Source organism: Psammomys obesus, unplaced genomic scaffold (genome assembly GCF_907164565.1).
Source record: "Psammomys obesus unplaced genomic scaffold, mPsaObe1.curated_primary_1811, whole genome shotgun sequence".
Taxonomy (NCBI): Eukaryota; Metazoa; Chordata; class Mammalia; order Rodentia; family Muridae; genus Psammomys; species Psammomys obesus.
This window is the reverse complement of record NW_026585644.1, coordinates 32548719-32571144: the sequence shown is the minus strand read 5'-3', so window position 1 is coordinate 32571144 and position 22426 is coordinate 32548719. Positions and strand designations below refer to the sequence as shown.

Sequence of the window (22426 nt, the reverse complement as noted above, 5' to 3'; positions counted from 1 at the left end):
TGAGTGGAAAAGGGAGGAAGCTGAGGACGTGTGTCCCTGTGCTATGAGTAGATGTACTGTTGACATGATGAGGAAACTGAGGCCCTGCTGCCCTGGTCTCCTCCCTAGGTGCACTTCCTGGGTTCTCTGAGGGACCGTGGGGTGGTGGACTTGGGGCTTTCCTCATTACCCTCAGGGCTCCACCCATGCACACTTGAACCTTCCTTCCCCAAGGCCAGCTTCTGCTTCCCTGGCTCATCCAAGGTTTCCTTGGCTTGGCAGCATAGACCTGCTGGATTCGTGCCATGGATGTGGGGGCTGAGTTGGCTGAACCTCCCAGCACCTATCACTCAGGTCAGAATGCCAGGCTTCTTTCAGGCCCTGCAGCCATTATGCCAGCAAGGGAGGGCACGGGGGGGGGGGGGGGGGGGAGGGACGCGGGGGGGGGGGGGGGGGGGGGGGGGGGGGGGGGGTAGGAACGAACAGCTGGGCTTAGGGAGGTAAAGCAGACCCAAAGGCTGGTCTCCTGCTAGAGTTGTTAGAAATAGGTGAATTCACAGGGGTAGGGGTGGAGTCTCCTGCATGGCATGCACAGGCCCTGCAAACCTACCTCCCCTTCAGAGAGCCTTTTTGGAGCCAATGAGCATCAAACACTGGTTGTAAAAAGGATGAGACAGCTGTGACTGGGTGATCAAGGTTGGAGACAGTGTGACAAGCCTGTCTTGCCACCCACCTCTCTTGTTCTTTGCTCCCTCCTGGACTTGATGGACCAAACCTTCTTCCCCAGTCCCAACTTCAGCAGTGAGGTCAGTGAAGACCAGACAGGGTCGAGGCTAGGGATGAGGACAGATCAAACAGCCTAGCAGTATGTGGACACTGGACGCTACCTCCACATGCAGTGTCTTTCTTACAAGCCTGACCGAGCCTCAACCCTGGGGGCTGCTGTGCAGCACACAAAGGCAGCACAGGACGCCATCTGACCTTGTCAGCCAGCCTGACCAATCTGTGGCTCTGTGAGCTTGGGGGTGGGCAGACTCCGAGGCCATTTGGCTCTGCAGGAGGAGGCCTTTGGGTGGCGGAGATCCTTGGGCACCATGCCTGACAGACTCGAACCCGACAGGATCCGTGTGATTGACGTCAGTTCACTGGACACACTCCAGAGCCTTTCAGATTGATGGTCAGGCTGCTGTCCCACTGAGTCGGGCCCCTCACAGGGAGGGACCTGTCAAGAGAGCAGATGGTTCAGGGATGTTGCTGAAGGCATTGACCCTGGATAGTGACAGCTGGGGCTGCCAAAGCCCAAAGCAACACAGGTGCTTAGATGGTGTGCCAGCCGCCCAGGAGCTTAGGAATCTACCCACCGTGACTTCTGTCTAGCTCAGACATACACTCCACATCCCAAACCATTATTCAGCAAGCCTGTGGCGGAGCTGCCCCTGGACCCAATGCTGCTAGCTACCTGCGCCTCCTCCCCTCACCCCAGGAGCATTCTGTAGGGGATGGGGGTGGTGATCAGCTCTGAGGGCGTGGGGCGTGGCATCGCCAGGAGAGCCCAGAAAATGAATCAGAACCCACCCCCTCATCTAGCCACTGAAGCAGCTATTTATAACCCTAGTGCTGACTTCACCATAATCTTGTCTCACCCCAGACTCCACCATGTATGACCATGAGCCAGTCTTCTCTCCCTGATTCCTAATTTTCTCTCCATCCTGCTTTTCAACTCCAATCTTGTGTGTGTATGTGGGGGAGGGGGGATAGCCACACCTACCTCTGTGGGAGGCAGCTGTCCCCACTTCCCTGAAGGAGCTCAGCAACAGGGCAGGGAGGGAAGGACAGCTCAAGGTGTAGAGAGGTGCTGGAGAGAGCGCTCACTGGGTAAGAACACTGACTACTAAATTCAATCCCCAGCACCCACACGGCACTTCACAACTGTCTGCAACTCCAGCTCTACAGGATCTGATGCCCTCTTCTGGCCTCTCTGGGTACTGCATGCACATGGTACACAGATGCCTGCACATGGTACACAGATGTATGCTGGCAAAACACTCATACGCATAAACTGGAAAAAAATTAATAAACCTAAGAAAGAGAGAGAGAAAAGATATGGAGCTGGTTCCCGAGAAGGAGGTAGAGCTGGACCAGGAAGCAGCTTTGTGTGAGAAAGCTCACTAAGACCAGTGAACTCCTAGACCGTCAGCACACAAGTACCTGGCCCAGCCACTTCAGTATTGACCAAAGCTCAGAGCCATCGAGTGGCTGATAATACCAGGAACCACGTGTGATGGGGACACTCAGCTCCAGATCCAGGGCTCCCTCCAGCAGGGAGCTATTGGGCCTGCAAATCTAGGCAGGATTGGGATCAGGTCTCCTAGGAGAGCCCGCAGAGGGCAGGCCTCCAGAACAGCCTCTTGACAGCCAAGCCTCGCACTGGGGCTGGGCTTACAGGCAGTGGGCTATACTGACAGCAGCACCTGGTAAGCCAGGGTTCCCTGCGTGCTGCTTAAACCGCTGGGTACCCAAGGGATGCTCAACCTCTCGGAGAGGAGATCGGTTGTGGTATGATGCAGGAGAGGAGTAGCCATCTCTTGCCGGGCCTCGGAAGCTTGCATCCAGGCCTTGTGGCCTTCCACCTTCCGGCCCCACAGCCGTGTCTTGATGAGGGTGATTTATGGGGGAGGGCCCACTCAGGAGCCTCTAACGTTGATCACAGAGGTGCCTGGATCCTCAGAGCCAGATAACTTCTGGTTGACCCTGCCCACCCCACCTCCCTGTCCCCGTTTTCCTGAAGATATATAGTCATCAGTCCTAATCTTTTCCTCCTGCTCCTTGGCACCTAGATCCTGGCCAACGTCTTCCTCTACCTGTGTGCCATCATCGTGGGCATCATGTCCTACTACATGGCAGACCGCAAGCACCGCAAGGCCTTCCTGGAGGCCCGCCAGTCACTGGAGGTGAAGATGAACCTGGAGGAGCAGAGCCAGCAGCAGGTGAGACTCAGGGCTGGGGGAGCCTGGGAGAGGTCTTGGACCTGGAGTTTGTGCCAGTGAACAGAGTGTGTAAGGAGCTGATCCTGCTGGTACTGTGGGCTCGTGCAGGCAAGAGTCATGTGGCCCTTGCTACCTCCCAGCTCCTCCCACTACCTCCTCGTTCTAAGTCACTTAGGAAGCAGCAGCAGCAGCTGCCCCATCCCTGGGGCCCCTCCTGTCTACCTTTCTCCATCTGGAGAAGGGCCTGCTTGTCCCTTCTCTCTGTTTACTGGCTGACCTCCAGCCTAATCCACACAGAACAGTCCTCCCGGCTCCCATGTGACTCAGCCTTTTAAATGGGTTTCAGTCTGGATTCATCTCAAACACTTTTTAAAGGTCTCTAGAAATGACACCCACCAATTTCCTGTAGGTTTATCTCTCTTCCTTGAAACTGAAGCCAACTCTCCTCCTTAGGCAACATGTCATTTGGCCCTGGTGGCGGCGGGGTGCTGGTAGGGTTGGGGTACAGGTGCTACAAGCTTTCCAGAAGCTTCTAGGCTTTGCCTTTAGTTTGGGGGGGGGGATTCCTGGGTGAACTCCTGCTCTCAGCCTCATTCATAGTTTCTAGACCAGCAGTTCTCAATTGTGGGCCATGACCCCTTTGAGGCTGCATATCCGCTATTGATATCACGATTCATAACTGTAGCAAAATTGCAGCTACGAAGTAGCAAGGAGATTCATTTTCTGGGCACCACAACCTGAGGAACGGTAGCGAAGGGCCGCGGCATCAGGAAGGTTGAGGACCGCTGCTGTAGACGGTGGTATTTGAAGGCACACATAGTCACTTGGCTGTGTCTCCCAGCTTCCTCTCTCTTGGGGTATGTGTCCTCTGCTTACCAATGAGATCTGGAAGCTTCTAAGTCAGGCCTTGGAGTCATCTTTTTTCAGAAAGCCAGGTTTATAGGGGGAATTTTCCTTGCCTCTGTGGTGACAAAAGGCCATGGCCTGTGATGCTCTTGGGACCCACCACAGCCTATGTGTGTCGATAGAATTTCCTTTATGGCGTTATGGTTGGGGTTTGCTGTGTGCTTAGCCTCTTATGCCATGGTGGCATTCCAGAGTCAACACTGAGCGGGCCTGGGAGTCCTTTCATCCCTCAGAGCCTCACTTTCCTCACCGGCAGAGCACAGGTGCAGCATTTACCTTGAGGGTTCCCGGAGGGTCAGTCAAGAAGCCTGCCTGAGTGGAAGTGCTTTGTAGCCTGTGAAATGGGGAACGGCCATGGCACCGTTAGGTTCCTATCCCCAGGACCACATGCTACCCCTGGCCAGGGTCAGCGCCGAGAGCGTGGGAACTGGCAGCAAGGCCCTTCTGGGTACCCCAGAAATCTGGGACACTGTGGCACAGCCTGCAGGCCTGGCAGCCTGCTGTGAGCGAGCTGATATTCCCTTGTGCCGCCTGCCTGCCTAGCAAGGTGGACCATGTGAGTCACAGGTGAGGCCGACAGGAGGGCCAGGTCCCCGGCCGTTCACTGAGCTCACGTTCAGCCTGGATGCATCCTGACTGTGACCATAGCCTCCTTTTTAAATTTTTTCTTTTACATCTATGGGTGTGTCTGTGCATGGTGAACATCAGTGCCCACAGAGGCCAGAAGAGGGCAGTGGATTCCCTGGAACCGGAGTTACAGAGGGTTCTGAGCCCCCACGTTGGGTGCCTGGTGCCGGTAGTGACTTGGGTCCTCTGCGAAAGTGGCTGGCGCTCGGTGGTGCCATCTCTCCAGCTCTGCTCCTTCAGCTTCCTGGAGTCCCTCTCCATACAGAGCCTGCCTTGAGAGAGAGCTCTAGGGCAGTGGTTCTCAACTGTGGGTTGTGACCTCTTTGGGGGTCGAATGATCCTTTCAGAGTGGTCGAGTATCAGATGTCCTGCCCATCAGATATTTACATTATGGTTCATAACAGCAGAAAAATTGCAGTTAGGAAGTAGCAATGGAAATTATTTTATGGCTTGGGGTTATTTTCCCTTTTTTGTTTTCTTTGATTTACTTTGTGTCCTTGTTGCCTACTAGGTATAGAACCTAGATGAATAAGCTTTGACATATTTTGCTAAAATGTGCTTTTAAACCTTTCTGTTTTTTGAGATGGGGTCTTTCTACATAGCCCTGGCTGTCTTAGAACTCAGCATGCAGAACCAGGCTGGCCTTGAACTCACAGAGATCTGCCTGCCTCTGCCTCCTGAGTGCTGGGATTAAAGGTGTGTGCCACCACACTAGGCCCTGTGCTAGGTTTTCCTGGTTACACTACTTTAGCTTACCCTGTGTTTTCTAAGGGTTTATTTCATGTGTGTGAGTGCCTGCCTGTGTGTATATGCGGCGTGTGAGTGCCTGAGGAGGCCAGAAGGGGATGGCAGATCCCCCAGAACTGGAGTTGCAGGCACTTCTGAGCCAAGGAGGTAGGTGCTGGGAACCAAATGTGGGTCCTCTCCAAGAGCAGCAACTACTCTTAACCACTGAGCCATTTCCCCCCAACCTCTTCCTATATATTGTGTCTTGTTTGTTTTTGCGACAGAGTCTCATGTGGCCCAGGCTGGCTTCACATTCCCTCTGCAGCCAGGAATGCTCTTGAATTTTACCTGTTTCCCAGGTGACGTGACGGAGGACATGCCATCACTCCCAGCCCACGTTCATTATCTTGTATTTCCACTCCCATTTAATTCACAGTGTTTTCTTATTCTCATCAAAATATATCTGATTCACGAGCTGTTTTGCTTCACAATTTCTGAACATCTAGGAATTTGTTTAAAATTATGCTTTTGTTATTTTTTTAGCTTAACTCGGAAAACACTCATGGGTTTTATTTTCATACACCTAATAATAACATGTTTCTGCAAAATGAGTCCAATAGCTCTGAGAAATAAAACAATGGGACAAATATAACTTATGTTTACACCAAATCAGTGGTCCTAAGGAAGACTTTTAAGCAACGCTTTAATTTCACTTAACCGTCTCCCACTCCACCCTTTCCGGCTGTTGTTAAGATGTATTTTAATTCAACACACATTTAAAGACCCCCCAAAATGTTGTTACAATTGCCTTATACCGTTAACATTTATTAGTCACATTGAGTTTATTCTCTAATTTCTCTCTGCTCCTTTGAGCCTGGAGCTGGAGTGTCCGTTAGCGTGCCTGGACAGCGAGCCCCTTGGGAGCGCCTGTCTACACCCTGGGCCTCTCCTCGGAGGCAGTGGTGCTGTCACACCAGGGCCAGGGGTCCAGGGGTCAGGTCCTCACGCTTACACAGCAGGGACTTCACTCACGAGCCCCTATTTTCTGTTTGGTTTTTTTTTTTTCTTAATTAATTTTTTCTTAATTATTATTTTATCTTATGTGTATGGTTATTTTGCCTTCATGTATGTCTTATGTGTGCCTGGTGCCCAGGGAGGCCAGAAAAGGGTGTCATCCCTTGAAACTAGAGTTACGATGGTTGTGAGTGCCATGTGCATGCTGGGAACTGAACCTGGGGTACCCTTACTTAGCCATTGTCTTAGTTAAAAGGCACCACGACAATAGCAAGGAAAAGGTTTAACTGGAACCTGCTGACATTTCAGAGGTTTAGTCCATCGTCATCACGGTGGTGTAAAGGCAGACCTGGAGCTGGAGAAGGAGCTGAGAATTCTACGTCAGGATCCTCAGGAGCAGTTAGTGAACTGGCTGGAGCTTCTGAGACCTCAAAGCCCACCCCCTAGTGATGCGCTTCCTCCAAGGAAACCACCCCTGCTCAAGGCCACACCTCCCAGTAGTGGCACTCTCTACTGGGGCCACCTCTGCAACCGAGCCATCTTCCCAGCCCTATTTTCTAATATTATTGTTGTTTTTTAGTACAGAGTCTCACTGTGTAGCTCAGGCTGGCCTGTAGCTAGGGACGGTCCTGGCCCAGCCCCTTGAACACTGGGATTGGAGGTGTGGGCTCCCATGCCTGGCTTCCCCTCCTTTTCTTGCTGTGCTTCAGGCAGAGTATTTGTGCTGGCCTCATTTTGACTTTCTAATCTTTTCTTCCCCTGCTTTGCCAACCAGTCTCCGTCAGCCCCTCCGCTCACTTATTAAATACATGATTTTGTAGTGTGTCACCTAAAATGCCAGAAACAACAGCATTTATAACTCCTCTAAGGAATGTTACTTATTGACACAGTAAGGTTCAAATTCTTTTGGCTTCTCATTCTGAAGAGAATAATAAGCTGGTAGAATTGCTTCAGATGCTGTTTGTACCCTCTTTTGTAGCATTTTTGGTTTGGGTGCTGTGTCTCTTGCCTGTAGCCATGCTTCTGGCTACTTCATTTGGATTTGTATCTCTACCACCATTTCCACCCCAATCTCTTCTAACTGCCCCCCATACTAGGTAGACGAGAGAGAAAGTTAGAGGGGAAGGAGGGCGTAGACCTCTTTAGACTACATCCTTCAACCAGCGACAGCAAAAGCAGTCAGCAACTAGCAAAAGCAGCAGCAGGAACCAGCAGCAGCTGCCACAGCCCCTCTGGGTTGTTCATATTTATGCCCTCTCAAGAGTCCCCAGAATTCCAAACGTATCAAGCAGCCCCATATCCCACACCTGGGATTGAAACAAAACCATATTCACTTCACATAACTGGGCTTCTAAAGACACCGAGAGTCTCACTACACTGGCCATTTGTCAGTACGGTACAGGTCCATGTCCATTTACCATGCTATGCATTGCATCATCCCAAACAGAAAGGAGCTCTGCTCGCTCAACACTGACTCCTCAACCCCCAGCCTCCGGCAGCGACAGTGAAGCTGCCTGTTTAGGTATCTCGTCAGTAGAGTCGGATAGTAACTGTCCTCTCGTGTCCGGCTTGCCTCATTCATTAGCATAACATCTTCAGGGTTCCTCTCTGTGTGGCACGTACAGAACTTCCTTCGTTCCCGGGCATCGTTACACTGTTTTGACCACAGTCTGTCTACCAGGACCTTTGAGTGCCGTGTCCATTGAGCATTGCCTTGTTTATCCTTCTGTCTGTATAGTAGAGTTGCCGGGGCGTATGATACTGCCGTGTTTAACTTTCTGAGGCATCAGCCTCGTGCATTTTTAATGTTGATAAACACTGCCGAGATGTCTCATACACAGGTTTAAACAGTTTATAGTCCTCTTAGTGATGGATGAAAGTGTACTTAGGCACTTACCCTTCCCTTGTTTTAGCTAGAAAATATTTTTTGCTCGTGGAACCCCTGCCACCCCAGGGACTGTCCTTGCTCTCGAAGTCAGCAGACCCAGGTCCTTGCCCCCCCCCCATGCCACCTCCTCTTGTGATTGACACCAGAGCCCCTACCACAGGGGACCAGCCCCAACATTACCCCCATGCTGATGACCTCTGATCTGAATTAAGTGCTTCCGCCCGCTTTCTTGGGGTGTCAGGGTCTGGCTTCCCCCTGTGTGACATTGAAGATAATGCCTCCCTCTCTTCGGTTTAGCCTTCTGAAAAACTGGGTATATATCTCAATAATTGTCACGGATGGTTTGGGAGGCACATGACGTAAGAAGGTAGAAGTAAGTTTAAAAACTAGGAAGCTCTTTGGTACTCTTAACTGCTAGGTCTTGGCTTCAGCCCCTGGGGACACACCGGCTGGAGGAAGGTGGCAGCTGGCTGAGAGCACGGTTCCAGTCAGGACTGAGGTCACCGCCTCCCTCGGCATCAGGGATGACTGCATACAGGAACGTCAGCAGGGGCGACTTGGGATCTCAGTGCAGGTTTCCACTTGCTGTCTTCTGTCACAGCCTTGGCATGGATGGAAGTGGGATGACAGACGGGGAGACCGGGATAAAGGGATGTGGGATCATTGGTCTTGGATGCAGATGCCCTCCCAAGGAGCCGCTTGAAGTCACTGGCACACTAAATAGTCTGCAGACCCGGGTAGATGTGAAAACATTCTCAGGCCCAGTTCTGAAGGCAGATGAGGTCCTTCCAGAAGGCAGCCCTTGGGCCCATGCCTCACCTTACGGTGTCCACATGCATTAAGTGTTTTCTGAACTGCTTTTGTGGCAGGTGATGGGCCCTGCCACTGAGGGTGCATGATCCCCTCAGCCGCTCTCCCCTTTACATCATTCTGACACTGCAGAAACCCTGCCCAGGCTCCTCTGCTTCCAGTCCCTTTGCTGCTGGCTTTATGGAGGCTTCTTGCTTGGGCTGAAGGTGGGACAGAGAGGTCTGGATCCAGGAAGAGGTGAGATGGCCCAGTGCTTTAACAGTCAGATATTTTCCATCCTCCCTTACCCCCACATTTTCACAAGGAAGGCATGTCTCAGATGGAGGATAGATAGAGACAGAAAGTAGGTAAAAGGGTCAGGGACAAATAGCCCGATAGCCCGACTGGCCCCTGCTTCCCTGCAGAGCAGAGCTGTGTCTAGCCAACTTCAAAGCCTTATTGATGTGGGTTTCTGAGCATGATCCTGGCGTGAAAAGGGATTCAGGCCAGACATCATGGGTAGTCCACCAGCTGGATGGGTAGAGCTACCTCAGGAGACTTGGGGCTTCTCTCTAGCCTCCTCTTGGCTCCAGGCTCCATGGGCATGTCAGTGTGGAGCCAGAGGCCTGGAGGAAAGAACTTTCATTATTGGTTGTGATTCCCAAGTGACCTCACTTTGGGGATTAGTTTGGGACCTTGAGGGTTGTTAAGCAACCCAACCAGCACCTGGCAACAGCGGGCACCCAGAACATCACACCTGTTTGTCAGGTACAAACTTCAGAATCGTGAGGCTGCCCAAGTCACCCTCAGAAGCACTTCCCAAGCAGCGAGGTGCAGGGGGACCGAGGAACACAGGGGATGGAGACGTGAGAGCGGAGGTGGCTTGCACAGGCTTGCCCTTCCTCCGGCCATGCCCTAGCCTTCAGAGGAGAGGGCTGCGGACAGCCCCCACCGTCCAGCATTTAGGAAGCCACCGCCAGGCCCGTGGGAGAGCCTGGGTGCACAGGGTTCTGAGAGAGCCATCCACATCTGTAGCTGGTGTGCCCCTGGAACCAGGGCTTAGGAACACTAGTTCCGTGGTGCCCAGCTGCTGGAACCTGCTGCTCTCCCTGCCTCTCATGCTCCTCCGTGTGAGGCTGCGCTGCTGTTCTCAGCCAGGACTTCACGTGCAGAGTGGGTTTCTCTGTGGGAGCTGTGAACTCGAAGGCACTGTTTCGTGAGCTCCCTGCCTGCATGTCCTTGTGCTCTGACCTCTGCCAGGGCCTGCTTTACTGCTTGCCCTAGGTCCTTCGGCTGTTACGACATGGCACAGGATCACCTTACCCCTGAGCCTTGTTCCCCTGGAGGGCCACGGGGGAGGGGAGAATCAGATTTCTAGTGCCAACCCCAAAGTTGTCCAGGCGACAGTGGGGCGGGGTGACGGACCTGCTTCCTCGGGGATCTGCTCAGTGGAGGAAGAAGGGGTCGGTGTAGGCAGAGAGTAGGGTACCTCCCCTCTCTCTGGCCTTCAGTGTCCCCACTGTTAAAAGTGGGTAGGTCACATGATAGGACCACAGCATTAACCTGGAAATCCACTTCTGGTTTAGCTTCTAAACAGAAACGCTCTTGAATACAGCTGATATTCTTAGCCTTCTTCTTAGCTTTGAAATCACTTGATGTGAGAAAAGCCAGAAGGTGTCTTCCCTGTGTTGTGCGTTAAATACCCAGTCTCTCAGTTGCTTCCAGTCCCCACCGTTTGGACTTGTCCTCATGCCAGTCTTTCAGAACTTAGCAAGGCACGCCGCCGCCTCGGGCAGTTCAGGTGAGGGGGCTCCTGGTGACAGCAGGAGGACTTTGCTATGCTGTGGTGTCTCCGAGCAGCATGATGAGGTGATCACCGCTGAGTCCCCCAACTCCCCAGAGCCCTCCCGATCCCGAAGACCACAGAGTACCTTCCGAGCCTCGGCTGGTTCACCACCATTGCTGGCAGCATATTCTTCCTCAGCAGCTGGGCCTCTGTGGTCTGCGGCCGGTGCTGGGAGCATCCCTGAAGCTGTGGCTAGCGATAGAGGTGCTTTATTAAGTGTCTCCTTAATATTTAAGAAGTGTCTACATCCTCCACAGCAACCTGAGCTTTTGACTGCCTTGCAAAGGCTCTGTGATATATATATAAATATATATATATATATATATATATATATATATTTTTTTTTTTTTTTTTGAGACAGTCTTACTCTGTGGCCCAGTCTGGCCTTGAACTCACGGCACTCCTGCCTAAGCTTTCCAACTACTGGCATTACAGGTGTGAATGAGCCAGCAGGCCGGCTTCAGAGTGAGACTTACATTCCCATTCTAGCCGAACCACTTGGCCCTTGGTCCTGAGTGGTTACTTAGGCACTCTGAGCGTCAGCTCGTCTGTGGGGTGGGAACAGATAGGATGGTTAGGGAGTTTCTGAGAGAGGCTGGAGAGATGACGCAGTGGTCAAGAGCACATACCGCCATTGCAGATGACCTGATCATGTTCCCAATACTCATGTCAGAGAGCCCACAGCTGCCTATAACTCCCCCTCCAAAGGGGATCCAGTGCCCTCTTCTGGTCTCTGCAGGCTCCTGCATGAACATACGTATACCCACAGACAGACACACACACACTCACAAAATTAAAATTAAATTTAATTTTTAAAAAAGTTAGTAAGAGTACATTCAGATCACAGGTGCCCAGGGCCGCCTTCCCAGAGGACATAGACCTGAGCCAAATAGATTCTAGTGAGGGTGGCTGGCAGAAAATACATGGATGTGTGCTACAAGGCAGGGAGAGGAACTCACCAGGAACCGTGACTAGAGGGAGGGTGGTATTTAATATCTTGGGCCAGGGAACACCTTCTCAAGGTAGCTTGAAGTGAAGGCCTGAAAGTGGTGGGCATCACGCCACGCAGGAGGAGGCAGCATGGGAAAGGGCCTGGGGTGTGTCCCCAGGACAGGAGGAACACAGTAACAGGCAGAGGGTCCTGTGAGCCACGCCCGGAACCTGCAGTCCTGGGGAGAGCCTTGAGTTTGTGCTGCAGGGAACTGGGGTTAGCCATCCCAGGGTCTCAGAATTCCAACAGGTAAGCGTGGCCAAGGCAGCAGGGAGGTCAGTGAAGCGTGGTGGCCCAGATCAGGATGGTGACGGCAGAAGGGCTGCATGCAAGGAGGATTCTAGACGCACCCTAAAGACAGAACCAGCTGGCTTTAGAGCTAGGCAGAGCAGAGAGTGAGGAACTGAGGACAGACAGGTTGTTGCTGGGGTGGTAGGCCGTGCTTAAGTGAGTTGAGCTCATTCTGTGAATTAACCACACAGCTGAAGGGTTTGAGGGCCGAGACTCACATGTGCAGACCTTTGCATGGGCTCTGCCGGGCTAAGAGGGTAAACCAGGGCCCCCCAGGGTGCCAGCGGGCTTAGTGAAAGCTGCTTATCATGCAGCAAGCCTCCGACTGCTTCCTCCAGGATCTTATGATGGACAGCTTTCCCCTTAGAGGACTGCCTCCAGCCTTCTCTGTGGCCCACAGTCATTGGGGCTTAGCAGAAGTCAGCCAGTCGGGCACAGCCACTGCCTTGCCATTCCATGCAGGAGTCCCGTTGTGCTCTGGCCTGCCTGGTGTGGAACACGGTGTGATGTTTCTAAAGTAACAAAGGGGGCATGAAGTATAAAGAATGAAGATGGGGATGGGGTCATGCCCGGGGGTAAACATGGTCCTGTGACTTGGTTAGATACTAAGAAAGAAGAGGTCAGAATGCCAAATAAAGTGTGCGCATAACGTGAGGTAAGCCAAGGGGTCTGGGGAAGGTGGGAGGGAGGAGAGACTCGGGGGTCACGAGGGAAACACTCAGTAGTGTTTGGACTCGAGCTTAAGACACGTGATTTTTAGGGCTGGGGAGATGGCTCGGCGTGTTCTTCGAGAAGCCCCGGGTTCCATTCCCAGTGCCTATCATGTGTGACTACACTTCCAATACGATGCCCTCTGCTGGCCGTCACGGGCAGCGCACACATGGGGTGCACGTTCGTACATGCCGGCAACACACTCAGCCGTATGACACATTAAAAACGAACATGATTCGTTACGAGCTTTTCAAGACCAGGGAGGGAGCTGGTGAACGGGTGTTGGCAGAAGGTAGGTCGGGCAGTGTGGCAGTGTGGTGTGTGGGTGTGGGCATGTGTTTGCTCCGTGTGTGCGCAGTGCGTATGGGTTCTCATGTGCTTGCGTGCACCGATGTGTATACATGTTCGACTCTGTATTTGCGCACCTACGCATGTGTTTGTGCATCCATGCATGTGAGTGTGTGTAAGTGTGTGTATTTATGTACGTTTGAACATGTATGTGTGTTTATGTGTCTATGCGTGGTTATCTGTTATTTCGGGGCTTTCACAGACCCTCCAGTGATTCATAGAAGGGACTGGGACTCCTGTACGGTTTAAAGCTTTCGGCCTTTTTGCTAGGACAGTCCCTCAGCCAGCTTCTAGCTTAACCCGGCTTCCCAGCCTGGGTCCCAGCCTCGCTGCTCCTGTTCTGTCCTCTCCCGTTTACGTATGCACATGTGAGTGCATGCTTGGGTGCGTGCGTGCGTGTGTGTGTGTGTGTGTGTGTGTGTGTGTGTGTGTGTGTGGTGTGTTAGGGAACTGTGCTGTGATGGATAGGCTTCATTGGAAGGACATTCTTTGTTCTCAGTGTGGAAGAGACGGGTGTCAGAGCAGCCAGAACGTGACTCGGGGACAAAGCTGGAGGGGGTGGCTGTAGAGGAGAGCGGGAGCACGTTCGGAAGGCACGCTGCTGAGGGTAACGCTTTCTTGAGGTGGCACAGGGAGGGACTGACGCCACGATCATCCTGTCCGGGTGGAATTGTGTCTACGTCACTTGTGGGGGCCACCCTCCCCAGCATGGTGTTGAGCTGTCCTTTCTGGGTCAGTGACAGGTGACGTGAGCTGCCGGCTCTCCCCAGCCGTGCACAGCTGCGACGGTTAGCCCAGGGCCCGGGCTCTACCTAGTTTCCACAGTGTTCTGAAGCCTTCTGTCTAGCACAGGCGCCACTGGTCACAGGTAGCTGTTTCAACTGTAGTTCATTTCAGCCAGAAGTCAATCCCTCAGGTTGGATTTTAAAAAGAATCAGGGTCTCATGTGGCCTTGGCTGACCTCAACGTTGCCACATCTGGGTGACATGTTGCTGAGGACTGACACCAGAGCTCTACGAGTGGTCGGCATGACTTGATCAGCTGAGCCATGTCCTCAGCCCTCCTACTCAGTTTTACTGGCCAGTACCGGCGTGCTCAAAAACTGCACACGGCTACTCTAGGCTACCATGGTGGCCAGCACAGATTCAGAGCATTTCCGTGACCCGGGAAGTTGTGTGAGAGCTGGCCTAGAGGGTGACAGCGTGCCCCTTGGGCCATGTCTCGTCCTTGATGGCTCATTAACTCACCAAACCTCTGAGGAACATCCACTCTGTGCCAGATTGGCTTGGTGAAGATGTAGGTATGGCACACGTGGCCATCTTTGGACCCAGCGGGCTGTCTCCTGAGATGGCCATCATCTTGGGCTGCGTAGTTTCTTTGTCTCTAGAGAGACCACTTGGGAGTTCAAGCCAGTGACCTTGAGTCCCGAGCGGTCAGCACAGAAAGAAGTAAAGTGTCCCTGCCCTGAGACACAGGTCCATCCTGACCCCAGCGCTGACCTTCCTGCGCTTGCAAGGATGACCAGTGACTGTTGATTGTGACTCGGGAGGTTGTGTTAGAGCTGGCCTAGGGGGAGACAGCATGCCCCTTGGGCCACGTCTCTTCCTTGGGACTACATCATTCGGAGAGGACAATAGCTTCCAGGTTTTCCACATGGGTCCTCTTCTTGGGAGGAGCTGAGCTGTTTGGACTCCGAACCAACCTCACTTCCTGCCTTCCATAGCCTCCTCTGCCCAGAGGGTCAGACTAGAATGGGCACTTGGAGGGATTCAGGGTCCTTTTAGCTCCCATGTGGCCTTGAAGTGGTAAGAATTTGGGCGTTTGGGTAAATTGGAGACAGGACTGGGATATATATGCTGGGTAGCTGCAGGCTTGCTTACAGGGACGTGGGTGGGGGGGTAGGTGTGCAGGCTCACAGCATATATGTAGGCTGCGTGGGCGTGAGCATGGTCGTACCCATCACCTCATAGGCACTGGGCACTCAACATACATGTCACCAGGGTCTACGCGCGCGCACACACACACACACACACACACACACACACACACACACTCACACACACACACACACTCACACACCCACACACCTTTGCTATCTTCTCTGTCTCTCCTCTCTTGCAAGGCTGTCGTAGATACCTATCCTCTCAGCAGCAGAGTGCACTCATGCAAATCCCTCCTGGCTTCCTTGCTGTAATTAACTCCTGAACGCCTGTCAGAGTGTCAACTCTAACCACTCAGGGCCCCTGGGACAGTGCTGGCCTCCTTCCCGCGCCTCCGTCCTGAGCCAGCACTCTGAGTCACCGCTGACAGGACCTGCCTGGTTCCTGAGCTTGGTGGAGGCCATACTGACAGGCATCGCCTCTGCAGAGCCTGGCACTACTGTTGGCAGAAGTAACCCCAGCTTGCGTGGGGAGGCAAGGATCCTGTCTCAGCTATGGTGGCCTTTTCTCTGAGGTTCAGGCCTTGCCTCCTCCAGACCTGCCAGCCATGTACGGTGTGTTTGCACACCGCCTAGAACAAGCCTGAGGTGCTCCTCCGCCTGTTCTGAGGGCTTTTTTTTGTTCTACCCTGAAGGCATCCCAGACTTCAAATCTTTCTTTCTGCAGATGTTGGTCTTTTTCCCAGGCAGGGTCAGGCCCCTGACTTTTGTCCCCACCCATAACCATTGCGGCAAAGCTGAGGAGAAACTTGAAAGCAAATGGCCTGCTGTCTCCTTGTTGCTGAGCAGTCTCAGCTCCCCAGGCCTCCCTCGAAGCGTTTGCTTAGTCCCCCTCCTCGGGCCAGGCTTCTACTTCCAGCTTGACAGTCACATGTCCTTCTCACCAGGCTTCAGGAAAGGGAGCTCACCCCTTTCCAAGCCAGCACATTCTTTGCACTGCGACAAGAAAGGCCTTCCACTCTCCAAAAGCATTTGCTTCGTGATTAGCCTTGTTTGAGGCCCCTGAAGCGACACTGCCTCTCCTCCACGCAGCTCCTCTGCTCAGGCTTGGGCTCCGTGATCCCTGCAAAGGCCTCTCCTTCCCCGGCCTGGGCAGAAGCCCAGCTCAAGCTCCCTCACTTCCTGCTCACTTCCTGCTGGAAGCCTAAGTGTGCCTATTCTTTCTTCCTGCAGTAGGAGGTGTGTGGGCCGGGAACCAGCTGAAGGAGCAGGTCTGGGCACAAGGGATGTGTTTCAGTGGCCACTCTGTGCTGTGGAGTCATTCACCATCTACCAGCACAGCAGATTCAGAGGGTTCCCCTCCAAGATGGCTGCACTGCGCCTCTTCTGTTCTGTTCCTCCACGGTTTGTTTGGGGACTCAACTGTGTATTATAACTTTTTATGCTCTCGGAGTAATACCCTGTCCATTTCACCAGCTCACTCTGGAGTAAAAGCTGTATTAATCACAGTCCTGGTGACATAACTAACTCTTGTGTGACTTTTGAAAAGTTTTCCCTCTGAAAGGTTTTAGACTTAGAACAGTGGAAAGAGCCTGAGAGGGCCCCCACTGTATAAGTGAAAGGCTACACCCAGAAGTGCTTGCCCACGGTGAGAGGCCTTGGCAGCCTAACCCCTGATCAGGGAACCTTGAACCCTTGAATCATGACACCAACTCCCCACCCCCACTCCTCACCCCCACCTGCTAGCCCACCTGCCTGCTTTCCTTCCTGAGATCACGTCTTATATAACCCAGAGTGACCTCAAACTTGCTATGTAGCTAAGACTGGCCTCGTACTCCTGATCTTGCCTCTACCTTCCTAGTGCTGGGATTACAAGCTTTTATGATAAGGTGTGTGTGTGTGTGTGTGTGTGTGTGTGTGTGTTCATGTATGTGCACATTTGAGTGTATTCTCTCATATGGAGGCCAGAGGAAAGCCTTAGGTGTCATCCGTAGGAATGGAATGCTGTCCACCTTTTTTGATACAGGGTCTCTTGGTTAGCTGAAGCTGACCGGTTAGGTTGTATTGGCTAGTAAGCCCAGGGCTGCTCCTGTGCCCACCTCTGCCGTGGGAGGATCGAAAGCGTGTGCCACCACAGCTAGCACCTTTATGTAGCTACAGGCATTGAACTCGGCACTTGATTGACTGATCCATCCCCCCAGCCCCCAAAAAGATCATTCTGATTTTGGAAATGCTTTATCTGTTTAGCAAAGGTGTCTTAGTCTTCACTGTCGCCACATCTTCCTTCTCGGCCTCCAGTAGACATGCCTTCTGCTGGTTCACACCATCAGATAAAAAGCAGCTTCAGGTTAAGGAAGTCACATCTCCTCGGTCCACTCCCCGGAAAAATTCCCCACTGGCCAGCGGAAGGTGAAAGTCTAAGAGTGAAAATACCGAGAGACACTTCATGGCCCCGAGGCATGAGAAGGCCATCCTAGGAAATGTGGCTGCTCAGCACCCACAGGTACTTCCTGGGGGGAGGCAACAGAAGGGACCCCAAGTCTGAAGCTCGTCACAAAAACGTGTGTGACGGTTACGTATTCCATCACAGCGCTGGTGTGTATCCATTGCATAGATCCAATACACAAATCTGTGTACAAAACCACTATCTGTAAATAATGACGTTCAGTGGTTGTAACTCATAGTGTCAGAACTCAAATAACGGAGCTTAATGAAATGAGGTGGTCATTTTTGATCTGGGTTTGAAGATCATGCTATGAAATCGTTGTGAAGATGAAAAGATCCATGGAAAAGAGAGCACACCAACAGTGAATTGCAGAGCTTCCCTTCTTCCTGTTGAGTTCCTGACACACACAGTCCACGATTGCAGAGACACCGTGTCAGTTTTTATCAGCTTGACACAAACCTAGACGGCCCTGGGAAGAGGGGCTGCCAGCTGAGGAATTGCTCCCAACCGTGGTCTGTGGACGTGTTTGTGGGGCCTTTCCCCCCACCCCCCGTGAGTTCAAGGCCAGCCTGGTCTACAAAGCTAGTGCAGGACAGCCAAGGTTACACAGAGTAACCCTGTCTTGAAAAACCAAACCAAACCAAAACCCCTCACAGAGATCTGCCTGCCTCTGCCCCGCCCCCAAATGCTGGGTTCAAAGGCGTGCAGCACCATGCCCAGCTGCGGGACACTTTCTTGCATGCTGATTGATAATAGGAGGTTCCAGCCCACTCAGGGTGGTGCCGCTTCTGGGCACAGGGGCTCAGGCTGTATAAGTAATATAGCCGAGCAATCCAGGGGAAGCAAGCCTCTTGAGAATGAGATCCCCACATATCACACAAGTCAATTGGTGACCTTCCTTTAGAGCCACAGCCCTTTTCTTGGTATCTTTAAGGCTGATACTTATCTATGGCCTTCTGCCTTTAGACCCATATCATTCTTCAACATCGTTATAGAAATGCATAATACAAAAGTTTAAAATAGAAAGAAAAGGACAAATAACATCCTTGACCATGCCATCCCAGAAGAAACCAGTGGCCTCCACAGTAAGGGCCTTCTGAGGCTCTTGTGTGTTGGTCTCTAGGGCCACTCTCTTCTTGCTCTCCTCCTTTAGTCATCCTGTTGGCAGCTGTGGGTCCAGACCCAGCCAGGAGGAGGCAGTGTTTAAAAGGGGTGTCAGGATGTGGCAGGGACATATGACTCTTTCTTGGGATCCTCAGGGGGCCCAAAGGGGTTCTGATGTGTCCCAGAGCCCTGAGGTAAGTCAGAGAGGGACAGGTGGTCTGACTGAGTGGAGTCAGGCAGCCGGGGTTGGAAGGTTAGCTCAGTGCTGTGAACCTTCCTATTCCTGAGTTCTGTGTACATGCCTTCAACACTGGCCAAGCTGCCCTGACTCTGGGCCTTCCTCAGGTAGCACCCTGTATGCACATAAATTGTCAGGGTAAGCTGGTGGAGGGCTCAGGAGAGTCGGGGAGGTTGAGACTTGAATGGAAGGACCCTTGTTTGTATCCTTTCACCATCCCACCTGCTCGAGAAAGCCTGTGAGTGCAACCTGACCGAGGGCCAGGAAAGCGTTCTGTGACACTGCTATCCGAGGGAACTCAGCCTGTCACTCCAATGCCACCCTGAAAGCCTAGAGGAAGACCAGGCCACACCTCGGTGAGGCTCCAACACCCCCAGCCAGGCTTTGCAGTGGCTTAGGGCAGCTGGGATACACTGAGCACTTCCTGCGGGCCAGGCCTTGTTCTGAGTGCTCCGTGCTAATGAGCCACTTAGTCCAGTACCTAGGAAACAAGGCCCAGGGGACTTTTGGTGACTTGTCTGATATCACACTGGGAATACGGAGGCATGCCTTCACCCTGCCCGCTCCTACCCCTGTGGATTTCCACTGACGGCAACGTACATATATCGTACTTGAGATAGACTGGGAACCTTGAGTTGGCCTGTCCAAACCTCTGCTCCAGTTCCCACTGCTGCCTGCGTCCACCTCCTTCAGAATTCCCAGCTTCTGCCACTCAGGACTCCAGCAGCTTTCTTCGGGCTACACTGGTCGCTAACAGGGCCCAGGCTCCAATTTTTTTGAAAACCCCTCAGAGATTCATCCTTTCCCCAAGCTCTTCTCCACAGTGTCGATTCTCTTGCTTTTTTAGGTGATGAAAACAGGAGTAAGTTAGCTTCGGGGACAGGTCCCCAGGTCCCACCAGACACCACCCTCCGCCATCATATTTTGCATCAGACTTCCTCTGACTCCACCCCACTGGCAGGGGTTTGGAGGTGCCAAGTGCTGGGGTCACCTGAGTCTTACTAGCTCTGCTGGGCTGCAGGGCCCTGGGGATTCCGCTGGAGCTAGGGCATGGCACACTGGGGTTATTTTGGCTTCTCGTTCCTGCACTGTAATGATGCCATCTTGAGGATCTTAACACTGGTAAAGGCTGCTGCAGAAAAGGAAAAATAGAGAAACTGCTGTAAGCACGCAGGCTAGAGCCAGGCACCAGCCATCCTTGAACTAGGTGATTTGGGCTGTGGCTGGTCTCCCGCTCCGGCCTGGTCACCAGTGTCTGCTCTGTCACTGAGGAACCTGCTGCAGTCCCCTGACTATTGCTCTGCCCATAGCTTTATCACATCTCCACCCTCTTCCCATGGTCCTCTTGCACTTTGACCTTCACAGTTTCCATCCTGTAAAACCTTCACCAGCCACCGCTGTGCCTTTCTCCCCTCAGGGATGAAGAGGGTGGTGTTTTGCATTCCTCTAATCCCCCCACCACCCCGTTATGATACTGTCTACCTTCTCCTCGCCTTTCCCTTCCACCCAGTCTGACTCATGTCTTGCCCTGGTTTCCAGAGCTTCTGGTGTGGCCTCTCCTAAGCACCGCCTGCGGGGTGTCTCCTCGTGGAGGCCTTTCGGGGCTCCTCAGCCTAGGCACGTGTACACCCACGCTCCCGACTTTCCCTCACATCTGGTTTTCCTCCATGGTTCTGTATTTTGAGCACTGGCGCCATCCCTCAGATGTTCAAACCGCATCCCGCCCTCCACCCTCCACCCTCTCTCGGAAAGAGTTAGAGTGCAAATATTTCTGGCTTTGCCAGCCATATGGTCTTTGTCATAACTGCTCAGCTCTTGTTGGGGTGTGAAAACAGTCAGAAACAATGTGTAAACAAGCAGGCCTGGCCAGGTGCCCATAAAACTTCATGAAAGCCCACAGCAAGCACATTTGGCCCACCGGCCAGTGTGTTCGACTCTCAAGCCCTGGAGGACTTCCCTTGTGCGTCCACTTTGCACATGTGGCTCCCTCTCTCGGAGAGGCTCATCTCTGTCTCACTCCTGTGAAGACCCCTGGGTACCCCCACCTCACGCCGTTGGTTTTGACTTCTTCCCCATGCGGTACTCTGCTACTTTGGCGGTCACCGCTGCCTCCATTCTCAGCATGGTGGGCCCAAAGTGTTACCCTGCACTGCAGTCCCGACCTGTGTCCTCAGGAGCCCCGCGGCTCAGGTACAATTCTTGCTGGCTTGTCGTGTCATGGGTCTTCAGTCCTGCTGAGTCTGAGTTGGTGGCTGCGGCGGGCGACGTGTAGAGGCCTCAGCAGTGAGGGACTGAGGCAGTGTGTCCTGTGGGGGACACGCAGATGGTCACACTTCTCACAGAAAGAGGGGTGCTGAGCTAGACTTCCTCTGTGGCATTTCCTATGCCTGTCATAACGCTGAGCCTCATGGGAGTGAGAAACCGCCCAGCCTGGTCCTTAGTTGCTGCCGTATGGGTGGGTGCTGGCAGCTCTGTGCGAGGCTGTGTGCTTCCTGGATGACACCTCTCACCAGGGCTGGGGGGTTTCTTTCCGGAAGTGTCCGAACTTGGCGCCGTCAGGAGAGGTGCAGGCCATTTCCCCTCCAGCCCCGTGCTTCTCCCCGCAGGAGAACCTTATGCTTTCCATCCTGCCGAAGCATGTGGCTGACGAGATGTTGAAGGACATGAAGAAGGATGAGAGTCAGAAGGACCAGCAGCAGTTTAACACCATGTACATGTACCGGCATGAGAACGTCAGGTGCGATGGCGTGAAGGCCCCGGCGCCCGGCGGGTTGGCCAGGGGGCCTCGGGGCTCCACGGGATCCACTGAGTACTACGGAGCCTGGCTTACCATGTGTGCCTTGACTCCCCTGAACTCTGCCCTGTGGAAGGAGCCATAGCAGCAGAGGGCAGAGTGAAAATGGGCTCTAGCTTGACTGGTCTAACCTTTCATTGAAAAAATACCACCCTGTAAAGGGCTCCTGGGTGGCTACCGAGCCACTTGAGGCCAGCTCTGAGGGTAGAACCAGGACCCCTGATTCTAGAAAGATCATCAGCCTGGGGCAGGAGGGGGTGGGGGAAGGACGGGGGGGGGGGAAGGGCAGGAGGGGGCAGGGTTGCTGGTCACCAGGCAGGACTTTGCCGAGGAGAAGCTTTAGAACCCAAGTGTGCCAGGGTCCTTTTTCTTTTTTGAGACAGGGTTTCTCTGTGTAGCCTTGGCTGTCCTGGACTCCCTCTGTAGACCAGGCTGGCCTTGAACTCACAGAGCTCAGCTTGCCTCTCCCACCCCAGGCATGTGCCACTGCGTCCAGCTGCCTGCCAGTGTCTTACTGCTCTAGGGTTGAGTCAGCCCTCTCCCTGCTGGCAGGGGCGGGTGGTGGGGAGCACTGTCTGGAGTCTTACGGCTGATGGGCCCCTCCTTTTGCAGCATCCTGTTTGCAGATATTGTGGGCTTCACCCAGCTGTCCTCCGCCTGCAGCGCCCAGGAGCTCGTGAAGCTACTCAATGAGCTCTTTGCCCGCTTTGACAAGCTGGCAGCGGTAAGTAGCCAGGGTGCCCACCCTCCCGCCGCCGTGGGCTTCGACCCTCAGCCCTGTCCCTGGCTCCCAGGCTCTCCCTAGCTGGCCTTCCTCCACCTGCCTCCCAGCCTCGGGGCCAGGGGCACAGGCCATGTCCTG

The 22426-nt window shown here is 53.3% G+C and overlaps 1 protein-coding gene across 5 annotated transcripts in view; it reads left to right on the top strand.

Annotated features, from left to right (window-relative positions):
- Nucleotides 1-22426, top strand: part of Adcy3 (adenylate cyclase 3) — a 73141-nt gene that overhangs the window by 32881 nt on the left and 17834 nt on the right. For 4 of the 5 annotated variants that reach the window (XM_055626216.1, XM_055626202.1, XM_055626208.1 and 1 more), the window contains exons 3-5: nt 2817-2966; nt 21377-21507; nt 22177-22288. In XM_055626216.1, the coding sequence (XP_055482191.1) occupies nt 2817-2966; nt 21377-21507; nt 22177-22288 (393 nt within the window). Of the gene's footprint in view, nt 1-300; nt 334-2816; nt 2967-21376; nt 21508-22176; nt 22289-22426 lie in introns of those variants that run through there. The other variant, XM_055626221.1, reaches the window with a different exon arrangement.